Source organism: Panthera uncia, chromosome A2, assembly GCF_023721935.1.
Source record: "Panthera uncia isolate 11264 chromosome A2, Puncia_PCG_1.0, whole genome shotgun sequence".
Taxonomy (NCBI): Eukaryota; Metazoa; Chordata; class Mammalia; order Carnivora; family Felidae; genus Panthera; species Panthera uncia.
The window spans coordinates 135,793,745-135,809,367 of NC_064816.1; the positions used below are offsets into that span (position 1 = coordinate 135,793,745).

The 15,623-nt window shown below is 39.3% G+C and overlaps 1 protein-coding gene across 1 annotated transcript; it reads left to right on the forward strand.

The window, feature by feature from the left end:
- The first annotated feature begins 6,911 nt into the window (after positions 1-6,911).
- Positions 6,912-15,623, forward strand: LOC125930110 (hyaluronidase-4-like). Its single transcript, XM_049641768.1, has 4 exons — positions 6,912-7,072; positions 7,770-8,721; positions 12,326-12,415; positions 14,357-15,623. The coding sequence occupies exons 2-4, from the start codon at positions 7,801-7,803 to the stop codon at positions 14,801-14,803; spliced, it is 1,458 nt and encodes a 485-aa protein (XP_049497725.1). The 5' UTR covers positions 6,912-7,072; positions 7,770-7,800; the 3' UTR covers positions 14,804-15,623.

The following is a 15,623-nucleotide window of genomic DNA, read 5'->3' on the forward strand; positions in this document are numbered from 1 at the left end:
GTCAGTCTCTTCCTTTAGCTCTTCAGGAGTAAATTCATTTGAGCAGCCCGAAGTTGAGAGGCTGGTACCATTCGAGCTTTCCTTCTTGAGAAGGAATCCTCCCTCCACTCCAGCTGAAGGAGCTTGAGCAAGAGGTACCAAGAGGGCACAGAGAGACTGACCTTGAGTCTAAGGAACAATATGCCTCCACTCAACTGATTTAGTCAGAAACCCCTGCATAGTTTGAAACTAGTCAGCATCTAACTCCCCCAGCAAGTTGCCTTTTCTTGGTATTCATCTTCCACAGCTCATCACCTTCCTTAAATGCTTCTGGCCCCTCATCTTTAGGTCTGCGGTATCGTCCTTTTTGTTTTTTCTTTCTGTTGTTGGATATTTTCTCTCCTTCGATTTTGAGGTGATCCTCAAAATTCTATCTTCAGGTCTCCTCTCTTTCCTGTAGAGATTTCTCTCCTCACCACCACCTCAACAAAGAAGATTCCCAATTCTACACCAATAGAAAAATTCCCAACTGCCTGCTAGATGTCACCAACCTGAGATATCTACAGCTCAAAATGCAATGTCTGTTACCATTTATATATGCCTTTTGTCTCTCTTCCACTGTGTCTTTCTTTTTGCCATCCCCTCCATCCGGACTCCCTTTACAATTTCAGCCTGCTAAACTCTTCTGGTAAGTTAAGCCTTAAATATCACCTCCAGCTCCAAGCTTATTCAGATTTTTTAAACCACATTTGATGTCTTCATGTTTTGAACTCACATGGCATTCCGGGTATGACTCAATTCAAAACTGATTTTCTTCCACATAATTTGTAGGTTATTTATATAATCATCTTATCCTCATACTATAGGTCATAATTTGCTCCTACTATACTATACACATGTTAAGACAATATAGCTTTTCCTTCTCTATAACTAGCTGATTATCCTCACAAGCCACCACCTACCTGGCATGAATAAAGCACAGAAATAAATGGCATATATGACATGACATTGTTTCTCTAAAGAAATGCATGAGTAGGGTTATATGCATATTTTTCCTGACTTCATCCACCACTGAGGATAAATGTTTCACATGTGAAATAATACAGAAAAATGCCAATGCTCCGAGATCCCTCACGTAGATGATCAACATTTCACACTGATTGGCCTCTCCAATTTTTACCTGTGGCTTCCTAGAGGAAGGGACAAGATTCTCATATAATCAGCACTCTGTACTCCTTCTGTTCAAAGTCATCTGCTTTTACTTTATGACTTATTGTGTCAGTTTGCTCAAGGTTTTTTGCCCCTGCTCTTTTCTGTGTGGCCAGCAGTCTACTCCAGACCACTAAATACTGTTCCTTTTATCTCTCCCCAGGTAGCTGAGAAGCTTGCCTGAATTCCACAGGAGAATTGTAGGTCCTACAGCGGGAGGAAACAGTGCTTCCTCTTACCTCACAGCTCTTGTATCCAGAACATGCAGGCTCCTGAAGGCAGGAGTCAATGAGAGCCCAGGATCACACAATGACTTTGGATGCACCTATGGAAAGGGGCAAGAGTAGAGAAATCATAAGTCCATTTACTTGGGTCTCCTATAATATATTTTAGTGAAGATAAATAACTTTCCTTCATAGCAGTCTTGCACAAGTTTTGAATCTTCTCTTTAATTATGTTTTCTAGCTGTTTCTTGCTGGTGAATAGAAATACATCTGACTTATATATTAATCTTATATCCAGCTACCTGATAAGCTCTATTTTTTCAATAATTTATATACCCTTTTGAGTTTTCTGCATAAGCAATAATGTCTGAGTGTGGCGGTTTCACTTTCTCCCTTCCAATTATTAGGTCTGTAAAAGCAGGGGAGTAAATGGAATTGCACTGTTGTAAGGTTATTACATTTGTGAAGCGGGGAATGTAGAATGTCAAGTGGAAAGTGATAATTGAAAAATGGGAAACAAACTGTTGGGTATAAAATGTAAAGTGTGAATAGCGACAATATCGATAGTAAATAGACACTGATGAGGTAAGTGATCCTAATGTTAGTCTTAGAACAAACATTAGCAATATAATAAAAAGAAATACAGTTAAGAAGCCAGTAGATGAAATGGAACGACAAAAAAATATTAAAGGAACCCAAAAGAAGGCAAGAAAGTCATAATAGATAAAAAAGATAAGATATAAAAGGAAAGCACGTAGCAATATCAGAGGCTTAAATCAACTATATTGATAATTACATTTTGTGCAAATGGGCTAAATGATGAGGTTTTGGGGTGATAGTGGGGTTTGTGGGGTCTGGAGCTGATGACCGAGAAAGAATTCTTGAAGACGTCTTTGGTGCAAAAGGGTGATTTTATTGAAGCACGGGGACAGGATCCGTGGGCAGAAAGAGCTGTCCTGGGACCATGAGGAGAGACTGGTTATATACTATGGGGTTGGGGGAGGAAAAGTTCAGAAGTTCAGAGATTTTAATATGCTAAGGAAGATTCCCAAGGTACTGGAGGCCTAGCTATTGTCAAGCTAAGGTTGTTTTTCCCTCTAGCAAAGCATTAGCATTAAGACAGCAGGGAGTTCCTGGAGAAAAGTTTTACTCTGCCAGCCTCAAGTATTTGTCAATGGGCCGCAGGTTCTAAGGAGATTTAATACTAACATTTCCTCCTGCCTTTGTTTCCCACATCATTATGGAGGGGTGGTGGAAACAGGTCCTGCAGACTGAGATCTCTATCAGTTAAAGGTTTGTTTTCCCCCTTTTCCTTTGTTCTTGGGCAGCCAGGAGTGCCCGAGGAATATCAACACATCTCCCACCTGGGGGTGGGGGCGTTTGCGGCCTGTCAGCTTGCCTCAGGCTCCCTCCTCACTAAACACACCAGTTAAAAGGCAGATGTTGTCAGACTGGGTTAAAACAAGTCTCAACTGCATGCTGCCTGCAGGAGAAACATTTAATTAAATTAATTAATTAACTTGAGAGAGAGGGAGAAACGGGCGGTGGGGGGGGGGGGGAGCGCAAGCAGGAGCGTGCACCAGAGCAGGAGAGGGTAGAGGATGAGGAGAAAATCTTAAGCAGACTCCATGCTCAGCATGAGCCAGATGCGCGGCTCCATCACGACCATGACATCATGACCTGAGCTGAAATCCAGACTTAGATGCTGAACTGACTGAGTCACCCAGACACCCCCGGGAGAAACCTTTTAAGTAAAAAGACGCAGAAAGGCTGGAAGTAAGTAAGAGGAAGGGAGAAGATATAGTACTTGGAGAACAGTAAGCAGAAGAAAGCTGGACTAGCCATATTAATATGAAACTAGGCTTCCTGACAAAGAGTATTAAAAAAGATAAAGAGGGTTGTTATATAAAAAGAACAAAAACCGGGAAGACTCAGCCCCAATCCAAAATATGCACCCACCTATGATGTTATGATTTATAATAAGAAATATGTTTGATCTTCATCCTGTTTTTGTTACAGAGCTCCTAAAACCCTTGCAATTTCTTGGGGTGCCTGGGTGGCTCAGCCAGTTAAGGGTCCCACAACTGACAGAGAGGAGCTGGCTGGTATCCTTTCTCTTCCTCTCAGCCCCTCCCCCACTCCTGCTGGTGTACTCTCTCTCTCTCTCAAAAAATAAATAAGTAAAACCCTTGAAGTACCCCCCCCCCCCTCCCAGAGGGATAAAGGTGTCTCTTGCTATGTCAGTGAGGTGACCTCAGACGCACCTCTGGAAAGGGGCTGGTGACCTGGGAACCAGCCACTGTGCTCAGAGGGCTGGAGCTTTCCACCCAGTGTTTTTTAGAGACCAGTTCTCAAGGCTTCAGTTTGGTTTAAAAGCCTCAGCCAAGCACTCCTTGTGTTTAAGAAATGGGAAGGGACGAAGTTGGTCCAGCTATTCCATGGGCACTCCTTTAGTTGGTGGTCCTATGGCTGTTCTATATGTACCTCTGCCCCTGGACATTTTGGTGGGAGAATAATATTAGTGTTCTAAAGTGGCTCTAAAGCTGTGGTGGCCTACAGGCCAAGCAAACCAAAATCTAACGCCTCAAGATAACAAAATTGAGACCTAAAGACAAACACATTACAGCCAGCTAGACCTTTAAGCTATAGCCAATCAATAATTGCCTTGCTCTGGGGCTCCTGGGTAGCTCAGTCCATTAAACATCCGACTTTGGCTCAGGTCATGATCTCAAGGTCTGTGAGTTCCAGCCCCACATCGGGCTCTGTGCTGACAGCTCAGAGCCTGGAGCCTGCTTCGTGATTCCATGTCTCCCTCTCTCTTTGCACCCCCCCCCCCCCCCCCCCACTCCCTCTCATGCTCTGGCTCTCTCTCTCTCTCAAAAATAAATAAACATTAAAAAAAATAATTGTCTCGCTTTGCTTTCACCTTTTCCCTATAAAAGTCTCTACCAGAGCTCCTGTCAGTAGAGTTCTCCCTAAGCATTTCTGGCTTGGTGCTGCCCCATTCAAATTGGCTTTTGCTCAAATAAACTCAAACTATTTAATATGTCTCAGTTTATCTCTTAATAGCTCATGTAATATCTTTTCCCCAAATTTAAAGCCTATATGATAAAAAGCAATTTCCCTACTTATTTCTGGAAAAATTATAAAACCTCATAAGCTTTTTAGAGAATTTGTTACTTCCTTTTCTTTGGGTACAGACATTTAAATAATTTGAAATTGACCTAGCTTGTCGTTTTATTCAAAATTGGAAATACAGGTGAATTTGAGCAAAAGACTCTAGTGAGTCTAATCTGATTTAATCATCCTCTTTCTTTTTTGGAAAACTATTACTATTTCTCTGAGAAAATAAAAACCATAAATAACCTGCAGGTAAAACAAAAGCAAAAACACAAAACCAATTTGAATACCTTCAACAGGGCTCCAATTATCAGGCAAAAAAGACCCTGGCTTGAGAGAAAATTTCATCTTTGCTTGGAATCCCCCACAACATATTTTAAGAGGCTCTATAGTATAGCTATAAAACCTTGTTGTTTTTAAGTTTTTAGTTCATTTATTTATTTACCTATTTATCTATCTATCTATTTATTTAAAGTAATCTCTACACTCAACGTGGGGCTCAAACTCACAACCTGGAGATCAAGAGTCACATACTCTTCCAACTAAGCCAGCCAGGCGCCCCTAAACTTGTTGAAGTTGTAAACCCCAAAGAGATTTTTTACTGGATCCTAATAATGCACCATCATAATAAAGAGTGACTGGTGATTTTATCGTATGTTAAAAAAAAAAACACAAGATTTTCTGTCATTGAGTGCAAAGAATGAAATCCCCAATCACACATGAATTTGGACTTTAAGTACACACACACACACACACACACACACACACACCTATATTTAGAACCATCTTAATAAGTTTACATTTCAGTGGAAGAAAATGTATAACAAAAGCGTGATAAAACCACATCTTTCTCACCTTTGACACAGTTCTTGGCAGAATTGAAAAAGAGGCTCACAGAACTCTGAATGCTATTGGCAAATGATGCCCTGTCCCCCTAATACTTCTCACTGCAAAAATCTAAGATACCAATGACAAGTAGGTTACCATTAAAATGGATTATTTACTTCCCTTTAAGAGTCCATCAGAACTCACTCCACCACAACTTCGATGCATAAAACCCCACTCCCAGGTTATTTTTATCACTTGTACTTTTCTCTCTGTACCTTCACATAGAGCCAAATTCACATCACTCCCTGAACCTGGCCTACTTGTCCGTCATGTCCTTTGTTACTTAAAATCTGTAATCAAGAAAATCCCCTTGGGGCGCCTGGGTGGCTCAGTCGGTTGAGTGTCTGACTTCGGCTCAGGTCATGATCTCGCAGTCCGTGAGTTCGAGCCCCGCGTCGGGCTCTGGGCTGACAGCTCAGAGCCTGGAGCCTGTTTCAGATTCTGTGTCTCCCTCTCTCTGACCCTCCCCTGCTCGTGCTCTGTCTCTCTCTGTCTCAGAAAAAAAAAATAAAAAAAAATAAAAAAAAAAAAAAAAAAAAAAAAAAAAAGAAAATCCCCTAGATCATAAAATGATCCGAGCAGCCTCGGATCCGAGCTATCCTCCACCTAGTCCAGACCTTAACCCATGGCTTTTATAGAGTGAGGGGCATGGTGGTGAGATCAAAAGGTAGTTATCTAAAGCGGCACCACCTGTGCATGATAGGCTTTCTACTGATTCTCTAACGAGGAGCCTTCTGTGCACCATTTAAGGGGAGATCAGAGCAAGTCTTCCCACATTCCAGTCAGGGCTTACATTAGCATCCATGGGGCCTGGAACACGTAGCCCCCAGGGAGGTCATTGCATAGGCATGAACAAGATGGCGGGCCAAAGATGGAGTCTGTGTTGTCAGTGCACTACAAATTCAATGAACAAAAGCCAAAGTGTGTGTATGAATGTGTATGTATGTATGTATGTATGTATGTATAAATAAATAAATAAATAAATAAATTTAGGTCAGATTTATATTCTGAATGATAAAAATGGCTAGAAAATGGAATAAAATCTCAGTAAGCATTATGAAGAAACAATTAATTATATTCAAAAATTCACACTGTTTAATAATGCATAATTTTGTTACTGTAGTAGAAGTTCATTATAAAATGCATACTAGGGACCAAGATAATGCCAAAGTCTTTACAATCTTAGGGTGCGATTTTATGAGTTAACACATGATTTTGGTTGGTAACATTTCTTGTGTTTAATATATTAAAGAGAGCAAGAACTACACAAGAAGTAACATATGACTCTCAAAAAGATACTGAGTTTAATTACATCAGAGAAAAATTTGTGATTCCTTTATATAAAAAATATGTACATGATAAAATAATTTGGATATATAACTTCCAACTCTGCTGCTTGCAGAATGAGATCTCATTGGCTGGAATGCATCATTTATTAGGCAGTCCTTGTATTCTGGGAAGATTCTTTGGCAGTTTTTGGTCAACTGACTATTTAGAAGGGGTTTAGAGAGCCAGGTTTCGTTTGAGATTTAACTGGTGAAAATACAGCCCAATTTCTTCAAGAGAAAACCATGAAGTTAAAGAACTAATAGGTTTTTAGGCTTCTTTATATACCTGAGAGAAGATAGCACCAAATCCATAATCAACAGCAGGTAAATGCCATGTATGTTTTCTATTTTAGCCTATGCTAATTCCAAAGGTGATTGCTATCTTTTACAAATAGACAAAATGAAGCAAAACCAATGGATAAACAAACGGACAAACACATCTTTGAGGCCAGGGCATTTCCAATAGCAAGCAAGGTATTGCTTACTGCTGGTACCATTTGTTATTTCTTTTATTCTAGTTAATATTTGTTAAAATATCAACATTTGTTAATTTTCAACAGGGCATGTCCTTGGTCACTTTGCCAGTAATCAATAAGGAGATAGGGCAATCCATTCCTAGTTCCCCTTACAACCAAAGTTATGTCTGTACAGGATGGTGTAGATCAATGTAGTCAGAATAATAGGAAATTAAAGCCAGAACATCTAGCATGTAGAGCTGGCATAGCTGAGAATATGTGTGAAAACTTTTACTTTAGTTTTTATTCACTGGATTTTGTTTTCATGTTTTCAGTGTTTTTTTTAAAAAAAGCCTCATTTTTATTCCCTTGGTTCAAATGAAACTATAAATTAATCCTAGAGAGCAATAAACCTTATAAGTCTTAAAAAGAAATTGTTCTACCATTTAAAGAACAGCTTGAACACCATTGTGAGTTTACTTCATTTGCTACTCCCTGTGTAGTGTAAAACTAAAGGGACATTTGACTCCATTGTGTCTGATTTTTTTCCTCTTCTTGTTTTTAAGGAGACTGCTGTAATGGTGAAAACTACAAGCCATGTATAACCTGTGGATGGCATGGTCGGGAGTGTTGTTGCCCTTGATCAAGTTCACTCATTCAGTCCTCAAACCAGTACTGCCCCCAGTGATCAAGAACCAACCTTTCAACATGTTCTGGGCTGCCCCAACGATGCAGTGTCAACATTTCTTCAACGTGGATTTGAATCTCCCATTATTTAATATTATAGCAAATCCTGTAGAGACTCAGAGGGGGTCAACAATTGCCATATTTTATCCAAATGAATTAGGGTATTATCCTTATTTCTCTCAAGATGGAAAACCCTTTAATGGAGGGATACCACAGAATATGAGTCTTTCTAAACACCTCAGGAAGACAGCTGATGACATTGCAAAAGTTGTCTCTTGGTGGAGATCGGAAGGTCTTGTTGTCATTGACTGGGAAAGCTGGAAACCCCAATGGGATAGAAATTGGGGCAAGAGAATAATATATAAAAACCACTCCTTAGCCTTCACTAGAAACCGCCATCCTGATTGGTCAGAAATGAAAGTGAAAATAATTGCCCAACAGGAATTCGAAAGTGCTGGAAGGAGTTTTATGAACACCACTCTCACATTGGCTTTAGAAATGAGACCAAAGTGTTTATGGGGCTTTTATCTCTACCCAGACTGCTACAATTATGATTATAGGACAAACCCACAGATCTACACAGGTAAATGCCCAAATGATGAAATTTCCCGCAATGACCAACTCCAGTGGCTATGGGAAAAAAGTACAGCACTTTATACGTCAATATATTTGGATAAAATATTGAAGTCAAGTTTAAATGCTTTGAAATTTGTTCATTATCGAGTTAGGGAAGCCATAAGGATCGCTGAGATGGCTAGACATGACTATATTTTGCCAGTTTTTATTTTTTCCAGACCATTTTATTTGCATAGTCTTGAAGCTTTGTCACAGGTAAGAAAAAGTATAGTCACTCACCTAAAAAATGGAAATTTGGTACAATGAGTATACAAAATCTGTGAAAAAAAATGTTTTAGGGTAATTATTTTCCCTTAATAACAGAACACTATTTTATTATTAAAGGTACATATTTCTTCAAATGTCAATCCAGTTCTGAAACAATATCACTGACAATTAGATGTTTACTTAGTTTTTATGTGTGTATGTATGTACGTATGTATGTATTTTCAAATGTTTATTTATTTTTGAGGGAGGCAGGGGGCAGGGAGAGGGAGGCAGGGGGCAGAGAGAGGATCCAAAACAGGCTCTATGCTGATAGCAGAGAGCCGATGTGGGGCACAGGCTCACTAACTGTGAGATCATGATCTGAGCTGAAGTCTGACACTTAACCAACTGAGCTACCCAGGTGCCCCATGATGTTTACCTAGTTTTTTGGATGATGACTCTTATCAGCTTAGCATTTTCAGGGTTTTCCTGTAGAATAGTTGTCAAGCTTGACTTAAATGATGTAACAGATTAATTTTAACCGTGGAGCAATTTCAGAATCAGCTTTTTAATATAAAAGAGTAGCACCAATTTTGCAAATCTAAAAGGTATAGAATAAAGCTTGGGTAAAGTATTAATCAATTATAGTTTTTGTTATATTTCATTTTTATGTTTAAATAAGTTCACTGAAAATAACATAGATTCTATTAATTTTATATTTAAGAGTCTACAATGTGATCTAGTGGCTAATATCAAGGCATTAAAAGTGGTTTATGCAAACAGACATTGCCTTAGAAATAACACAAAGTAGGAAGAACAAAGAGGTGGGAATGAGCTTGTTTGGAAGATAATGAGTTTGCAGACACTTGGAAGTGTTCAAGCTTTAGCTAGATTGTCATTTAGATAGGACATTATTGTAGGGATTCAATCACTGGGTAGATGACTAGATAAGAAAACCCTTAAATCTCCAGCCATACCTGTGGCTCACATTTCTGTGATTCCAGTGCCCAATACAGACACAGGGCCATTGGATAGACAATACACAGCTCATCTTATTAGACCACTTATGTTTGAGATGAGGGCATTTAAAAGCAGTATCAATTATTCCTCAAATATTTTAGAATAAAATCTATTGACCCAAACGCTATTGATTAGACTTGACATTTACATCGTTGAGGATTACTCAGTAATGGGTTGTTTATTCAATATGTTTAGGAGGAAAAGAGTATTAGCGTCTTGACAAAAAGTTGGAAGATTTCAGAGTTATCTAATCCACCTCTGACCCAAACATGGATTCTTTCTTATCTGGCCTCTGCTTCAACACTTTTTGATGGGCTCTCCCTATTCCAGAAGAAAAATTGCCGTTTTGGGATGATGTTAATTCCCAGAAAGTTCTTGAGTATGTTGAGACTACTCTGCCCCTGGATAATTCACATCATTAAGTCTAATTCTACCTTCTGGTGTAACCTAGAATAAATCAAATCCTTCTTTGAAAAGTCAGTTCTTCAGGTATTTGAAGACATCAGTCATACCTAGCAGTCTTCTTGATAAGATATTCCTCAAGTAACAGATCTTTCGAATCATGTCACTTTCTCAAATCCTTTTGGGAAAAGACTAGGTTACATTTATTCATTCCAAAATTATTTATTGAGTGACTACAATGTGTCAGACATGATATGTTATTAATAATAATAATAGTAGAAACTGATAATAGTCCATACAGTGAGGTAGTTTCTCTTGATAGAAAATGAGAGAATGAGATGAACCACATTTTAATAAAAGTCTTTTTCATAACTGTCCCATTTTTGTACTATTAGACATCTGCCATAAATTATGGGCTACGTATCATCTCTGAGCTCTACTTTGGAAATCAATAGACCACATACTTGACTCATCAAAAGCTATAGAGCGGGGGCAGATGGGGAGAGAGAGAGAATCTTAAGCAGGGCTCTATCCCACCACCCTGGGATTGTGATCTGAGCCACAATCAAGAGTTGGACACTCAACCGACTGAGCCACACAGGTCCCCCTATATTGAAGCATTTTAATCCTATCCTGTTGCCTTCACATATCAAAAAATGAGATGGGTCTTTCTTACCTATTGTCTGTATAACATAACTTTTCAATGAAATAATTTAAAATATCAGCTTTGCTTGATATATTCTTTCAGAGGTGTCTCAATTTAAGTGAGCGACTTGATTTATATTTAAGGAATGTGATATTAGTATAAGAGTGCATTATAATAGAAGGATGATTTCCTTTCTATTGGTATTACCTAGATAAATTGCAGACCACAAGCACTAGTGTTACTGGAGGTTTTCCGTAATGCAGGGAAGTTTTGCTGTGGTGTGGTCATCTTCTCAACCTTGTTTTTGAATACTGTGTCTTTGCACTGGATCTCTGGCTCTCCACACCTCGGAGGGAAGGGAAGAATGCAGGTTCCTTCATCTATCATCTCTCTGTTTCATCCTCCTTTATTCCCTGTTCCTTTGCTCTTGGTCTATAAACATGAACATAACCTCCTCTGTTTCTTGCCTTGGTGAATTATAATCTACTTAGTCACCCAGCTTGAGAGTCAAGCTCCTTTCTCTTTTCATTATCTAATAGGTATCCATCCAAATCACTCTTCAGTCTGCCCCTCTGCTTTGCAAGGACCGACATGGCCTTTGTTGAGACCCTCATCATTTCTCATTGAGCAGTGTCCATCATCTCCTAATGGATGCCCCTTGCTATCTTCTTGGCTTCCCCTTCCAATACATGTGTTATGTGACAGCCAAAAGAATCTATCAAAGTTGCAAATTGGTGGCTTTCCAGTACTAAAACTTTTTTTGTAGGCAAGTCCTAATAATTTAAAATAGCCTAAAAGACTTTGTATTTAGATCCTATTTATATACAAAGATTCAGATGCCTTCCCTTCTTCCCCAGTCCCCTGTGCTTTACCATAGGAGTTACAGCAGTTCTCTGGGTGGACTATGTTTCTTTTCTACATGTGAACCTCTGACCTTATTCTTCTACTGTACACCAAATTCTGCTCTCTCTAATCTATCTTATGAATTTGTACTCATTTCAAAAGACATATCTGAAATCTCACCTCCTGAAGAAAGCTTTTCCAGATTCTTCTATGTAGCATTAAGCAGTACCTCTAATCTATATGTCTAATAGGCCAATATAGAACTTAATTTGTTATACTATACTGACTTGATTTTTTTTATCACAGCAAACTTTGTTCTTTTTTTTTAAATTATTATTGTTCAGTGGTTAGAGGTAGTATAACATCAGAGTTGAGAGTTCCAGCAAATTATAATTAGTTGTCTTTATGTCTGTCTCAACCATCACACTAAAGTGCTTCCTTGAGGACAGGAACTAGAATCCATTCCATTTTTACATTCTTAGTGTCTAGTATATTGTCTGGAACATCATAAATATTTATCAAATAAAAGAAAGTCACCAAGGCAGAATTGCCTTTTCTAATAATTCTCTACAGTGCTTTGTTTCAGAAACAAGGATCACATTATCGATGTGTTTTTTACCACAATTGATGGGTTAAGTCTTATCACTGAAATGTCAATGACTAAGTTTGGCAGAAACTACTTGTGATACGTCTCTTTTTTAGGAAGATTTAGTACATACAATTGGCGAGAGCGCCGCATTGGGAGCGGCAGGAATAATACTGTGGGGAGGATACGAATACTCTGATTCAAAGGTAAGCAGTGATCTCTCCGTCAGCATCTTGAACATTTTCTAGATACTGTTTTTGCTTTCATTTTTCACATTAGAGCCGAATGGTTATTTGCTCAGATGACTCTAATGAAGTTCAAAGAGTATGGGGACGAACACTGTTTGAACACCTACTCTGTAGCAGCCACCGTGGTAAGTAGTAGTGTGGAAAGAGCACACGTTTTTGAATCAGACAGCCCTAAAGGAGAATTCTATTTTTACATTCTAGAAGTATACTCTTAGGCAAGTTAATTCACCTGAGTCTCAGTTTCTCCATCTTAAAAAAAAAAAAAAAAAAAAAAAGAGGGGCACCTGGGTGGCTCAGTCGGTTGGGCGTCCGACTTCAGCTCAGGTCATGATCTCACCGCAGGTGGATTCGAGCCCCACATGGGGCTCTGTGCTGACAGCTCAGAGCCTGGAGCCTGCTTTGGATTCTGTGTCTCCCTGTCTGTCTGCTCCTCCCCTGCTCACACTCTGTCTCTCTCTCTCTCTCAAAAATAAATAAACATTAAAAAAAAAAAGATACTGAAATAAAGCCTACTCTGCAGGGATCAGTAGATGCAATGATACAATCTATATGTGAGAAAGATATAAATAATAAATTCAAAAAATAAGTATTTTTCATCCATACTAAAGAGGATAGATTTTTCTAAAAATGGTATTTTATTGCCATTTTCTCCATGATAGAAACGCTCATGGGAGGAAAAATATATGTATTATATTAACAATCTGCTCTTGTTAGTAATGCATACACAAAATAACTATGATTTTTCACAACCGACTTTTCGCATGGTCTATTGGTCGCCTGTTACATTGCCTAAGTGAAAACTCTGAACCACAGCTTTTCCTCACTTCCACGTATTAACAGATAGTCTCATTTTTGGTTATTAAAACATCCAGTCTCCAACATACAAAAACAGCCAAACATCATTTGGCACGGAATGAGTTAGGACGATGGGGCTGTTAAGAGCAGGAGACGTGAAGTTGGGTCGTTTGGGGTCCAGGGCTCATGTTTTGTCACTTACTAGCCATGTGACCTTGAGCAAGTCATCGACTTTACAATTTCTTTATCTGTAAAATGGGGGAAATAATAGTATATGTCTCACATGGTACGTGCCAAGTACATGTTTGCTATTATTATGTGGGTAAACATTTCCTACACCTCCTCCCCACACCGCAAGCTTAGGTCTTAGGTATGGGGAAGAGAAGTATGGGGCAAGTTCTTTGTTCATTTGCTTTAAAGATGGGTGTGGGAGACTGGGTCGGAAAGGAGACAAAGTGGGCAATGTAATTTTTATTGATTTGGGGCATTTATGATGATTTTTGTCTTTTGAAGTTCTTCCCAAACAACTGCCACATAGGTACTGGCTCTTTCTTGCATGAGGGGTCGCTGGCGTTTGGTTAGAGACACCCTCCCGCCTTGCACGCAACTTGCACCCCCAGGGCTCTGCTCCTCAGGCATTGGAAAGCAGAGGCTGGCATATGCTCAGATGGGGAAGGCCGCCAGAGTTGCAGTCTGGGAAGAGGATCAGGAGATCAGATTGGAATGTGTTAAGTTTGAGATGCTTATGAGACATGCAGGTGGAGACGTCACATCAGTAGGTGGCTATGCAATTGGTTCAGGGATAAAGCCTGGGAGATACACATCTGGAGTTCTATTTAAAGCAAGGAGATGGGGTGAATGCTTCCAGCGAGGGTATAGCTATACGCAGTCTTAGCAAAGTCTGACCTACAATGTTTCTGCATATTAAGTATCAGTGTTGAAGATATTTCACAATTAAAGTTAAATTTAAAATAACCATACCATATTAATGCTGATGATCTTCCTCCTCAGCCTTACCAAATACAAAACTCCAAGTATTAATACCACCTGTATAAAAGAACCACATTTCAAGAGTGATCTAAATGCATCTCTGTTTTATTACAGAAGGCCTGCTTAACCGTGCAAAAGTCTATCCAAGGGCCATTGGGCCATTATGCAGTTAATGTGACATCTGCAGCCAAATTCTGCAGTCAAAGCCTATGTAACAATAATGGAAGGTGTGTCCGAAAAGCACCTGAGTCCTCCGCCTATCTGCATATGCCTGAAAGCAGCACTAAGAAATACATCCTAAATAAGAGTTTCAGATTCGTCATTTCTCCAGCCGATAAACTGAAGACAGTAAAGGTCATGAAGAACGGGTTTGTGTGTCACTGTTATTACGGCTGGCATGGGGAATCCTGCCGGCAACACTCTTCAGATCTCTTGAGAGAGAAGAATAAGGCTCCTATGACTAACTTTAAATTTTCAGTGTTTCTCAGCATGACCTTATTTATCATTCTGTTGAATTTTGTTACCCCCTATTGCAATGCCAATTTTTCCTTGAAATACTGAAGAGTAGAAAATGCTGCTTTTTTCCCCTTTAATCTACTTCTAAATATTTATTGGCTTTAAAGTAAAAAAAAAAAAAATATTTTTTAAGTGATCATTGGTTCCATTCCTGGATAGAGTGATTGTTTATTGGGTGCTTAGTTCATGCTGGGCACATGTGATAAGGAAGTGAACACACAAAAGTCCCTGACCTTGGGGAGCTTAGATTCTTGTAAGAAATTGAACAATAAATAAATACGTATATATCAAATGGTGATAAGTGCTATGGAAAAGAGTAAAGCAGGGTGAATGGATTAGGGGGTGTCAGGGAGCATGGAAAATTATATATAGAGTAGACAAATAAGCCCCTTGATGAGATGGCCTGAAGGCAGAAGAAGGAGTTGGCAAATACATCTGAGAAGAGCGACCTTGGAATGCGGAATAGGAAAGAGTAAAGACAAAAACCTTTCAAGGCACTTTGGTGGCTCAGTCAGTTAAGCGTCTGACTTTGGTTCAGGTCAAGATCTCACGCCCCGTTGGGCTCTCTGTTGTCAACACAGAGCCCGCTTGGGATCCTTTGTCTCTCTCTCTCTCCCTGCCCCTTCCCTGCTCGAGTGCTCTCTCTTCTCTCAAAAATAAATAAACATTAAAACAACAACAACAACAACAACAAAACAACAACAACAACAACAAAACCTGTAAATGGGAGCAGATCTGGAGTGTTTCAGGACATCAGGAAGGCCAGTGTGACTGATGCAGGAAGAAAAGCAAACGGAATGGAGAGACAGGTCATTAAGTTTATTTGAACTAAGAGTCTGAGCGAAGGTACTTCCTTTTTTTTTTT

Excerpts from the sequence above, each read along its gene's own strand:
- LOC125930110 (XM_049641768.1), top strand. The coding sequence starts at position 7,801 with ATGTATAACCTGTGGATGGCATGGTCGGGAGTGTTGTTGCCCTTGATC. Across the intron at positions 8,722-12,325 it reads GTCTTGAAGCTTTGTCACAG|GAAGATTTAGTACATACAAT; the intron begins GTAAGAAAAAGT and ends TCTCTTTTTTAG. Across the intron at positions 12,416-14,356 it reads ACGAATACTCTGATTCAAAG|AAGGCCTGCTTAACCGTGCA; the intron begins GTAAGCAGTGAT and ends GTTTTATTACAG.